Raw genomic sequence first — 2,702 nt, 5'->3', positions numbered from 1 at the left:
CCCGCCGCGAAGCCCCGCACCCCCCCTCGGGCACTGCCGGACCCACAGCTCTGGGCTGCTCTTGCCAGGGCTGGCACAGTACTGGACCGGTACTGGGAGCGCTGGGACTGCTGGGAGCTCAGTGGCTCAGGTGCCTGCAGCCCCAGGTGGGCGCTTTAATGTGGCCCTGGAGAGGTTTTCAAGGGCACTTCTGTAAAAATCACTCGGCTGTCGCATAGGGTGCGATTCTGCTCCATGGTGGATGGGATGGGGCTGCACCAAGAGCACAAACAGCCTCTGTGCACGGCCCTCTCTTTGGGGCACCGCTCTCTCCACCACCCCTCCCAGCTCATCTGCCAACCCCCCTCATCCCCTCTGAAGGAGCTGCAGCCCCAGAACCCCACAGCGATGGAGGAATTGGAGGCCACGGGCAGCTCCTATTGTGCATCGCCAACTCCTGGGCACGGGCTTCTCCATCACCTCCCTGCTGGCCCAAGTGGTGCCCAGCCAGGTGCTTTGGGGTAAAAAGGGGACATTTAGGGTGGGATCCGGGGGGTGGGCACATCTCAGGGGTCACCGCTCAAGCGATGGAGCAAAGTCGTCTCCAGCAGCTGCCCCTGCACCAGGAAAAGGCACCCGCAGAGCCAGCTGCTGCCCAGACGGAGCGACATCCCCGCGGGGTTTCCTGCCTTTCTGCACCTCTCCATCAACTGGCAAAGCCTGGGATTGTTCCGAAACACCGCGGGGAGCAGATGGTAAGGGCAGATGGGAGGAAGAGGCACTCTTCTCCGAATTACACAAATAAATATGCATAAAGTGATTAAATCCACAGCCCTGGCTCTGTTTTGGGAGTATGAGAAGGGTCCAGGCAGGGAGTTGGGGCTCCATTTCCCTGGATCTGAGGGACAGCCCAACCCGTGGCTGGGGACACATCTACCACCACATGGGGACCTTGCAGGAAGAAGCAATTGCTGATAATAAAAGCAAGATTGGTTTCTTAGTGTTCTTCTCTCCTTTTTAATAGCCATGAGCACTGAGCTCAAGGGTGCTGTGGGATGGGTCTGGGCTGGTAACAAGGAAATGATGATGAAAGCAGGAGGACACAAAGGAAAGGTGAAAGGAAAGGGCTAAAAGATAGGGTTGGAAATGGGGCTTTGGTGTGAGCAGCAAGGTGAGGAAGCGGAGGAAATAGTGCTGTGGGGCATAAAGGCTCCCTGTGTGCTGGGTGCTGCTGGCAGCTCCCTGCATGTGGGGGCGCCTTTTTTCCCTCCAATAATCTTCATATCTATTTTAATCCCCCCTCTGTATGAGTGACAGAGGGCACAACTGACGCAGGATGATTTGAAAGCATCCCATTTAACTCAAACCCTGCCCTAAAACCACCTAATCCCCCACACTGAAATGGATCACAGGAGGGAGAGGATAATGCGGGGCGCGGGCAGGACCACGCTGTACCATCACACCCCCTGCAGTGTACAAGGTCCCTGGGCTGCGGGTCAATGGCTCCATCCCCTCCCCTCTGAACCCCATTCCTCCATCCCCAGCACTCCCCACTTTTGCCCTGCAGCTCTCAGGCACTGTGGGATGCTGCAAGGAAGAGGAGGCAGAGACAACCACAGATTCCAGCCCCTCACTAGGGAGAGACATTATGGGATCCCCCCTTCCTCCTGCTCCCCCTTCCCTGCCTTGTCCCATTCCCCACAGCCCCTTCCCCTGGGCTCTGCTGACCCCACAGCTCCTCTATATCCCCTCGCCCTGCTCAGCCCTGGAGGACGAGGTGAAGGTGAGCAGAGCGCAGGGCCAGGGCTGCAGGGATAGCTGAGGATTAAATGCAAATGCCCAGATAATGAGGATCTTTGGTAAAAAGCCCATTTGTATAATTTAAATCTCTAATAGGCTTCCTGGAATACAAAGCCCTTTGTGATGCCCGATCTCATCTGGATCAGGAGCCGCTCGCTCACTAAATCTTGACTTAGAGCCATGGGATGCAGGGACGTTTCGTAACAGAGTGGCTTCATCCCATGTCCCCATGTCCCCGTCCCCATGTCCCGGTGGTGTCCCAGAGCACTCACCTGGCTGAGGTTGGGGCTCCCGGGGCCGTGTGCCAGTTCCCAAGGAGCACACGTGTGATGGCAGTGGGACACGTGCTCAGGTGTGCTGGGACATGGGGCAGGGACGTGTTTTGGGGCACCTGGGCACAAACAGTCCCCTGGATCCCAGTGACAGCAGGGCAGGAATGCACGAGCTGTGGGTTCTTGGCGCTTGGTTTTCAAAGCAGGGGCTGCAGAAGCGGTGGGGGCTCCCTGCTCCACTCTGCCCCCGTTCCTCCACACTTCGGGGCTCAGTGTTGCAGGCGGTTGGGCTGCACTCAGCGCCAGCTCTGGGGCTGCAGCACATGCCATGGCAGAGCCGGAGGGCTGGGAGGTGCCGCTGCCATCCCAGCAGTGTGCACAGACAGGGAGGAGGGCGGCGGGGTGAGGGAGAGCACGGATAGGGCAGCGGGCTTGGATTCGTCCTTCAACCCCACAGCTCCCAAGGGCCAGAGGTGTTCAATATCGTCATCAGTGTCACCAGTACCACCACCAGTACCACCAGTACCACCAGTACCACCAGTACCACCAGCGCCACCTCCACGCGTCTCTCGGGCTCCCTCTGGCGGCGCCTCGCCCCGCTCTGGGGCGTCTCGGGAGCTCCGGGTCCTGCGTGGCACCGCCGCAAGGCTC

The 2,702-nt window shown here is 59.1% G+C and overlaps 1 protein-coding gene across 1 annotated transcript in view; it reads left to right on the top strand.

Moving 5' to 3' along the window:
• RNF19B (ring finger protein 19B) overlaps positions 1-2,702 on the top strand; it is a 13,731-nt gene that overhangs the window by 2,073 nt on the left and 8,956 nt on the right. The window contains exon 2 of the mRNA XM_010723495.1: positions 2,509-2,698. Within this exon, the coding sequence (XP_010721797.1) occupies positions 2,509-2,698 (190 nt within the window). The remainder of the gene's footprint in view (positions 1-2,508; positions 2,699-2,702) is intronic.

Source organism: Meleagris gallopavo, chromosome 25 (assembly GCF_000146605.3).
Source record: "Meleagris gallopavo isolate NT-WF06-2002-E0010 breed Aviagen turkey brand Nicholas breeding stock chromosome 25, Turkey_5.1, whole genome shotgun sequence".
NCBI lineage: Eukaryota > Metazoa > Chordata > Aves > Galliformes > Phasianidae > Meleagris > Meleagris gallopavo.
The sequence above is the reverse complement of the archived record's forward strand: the minus strand, read 5'-3'. Positions and strand labels throughout refer to the sequence as shown.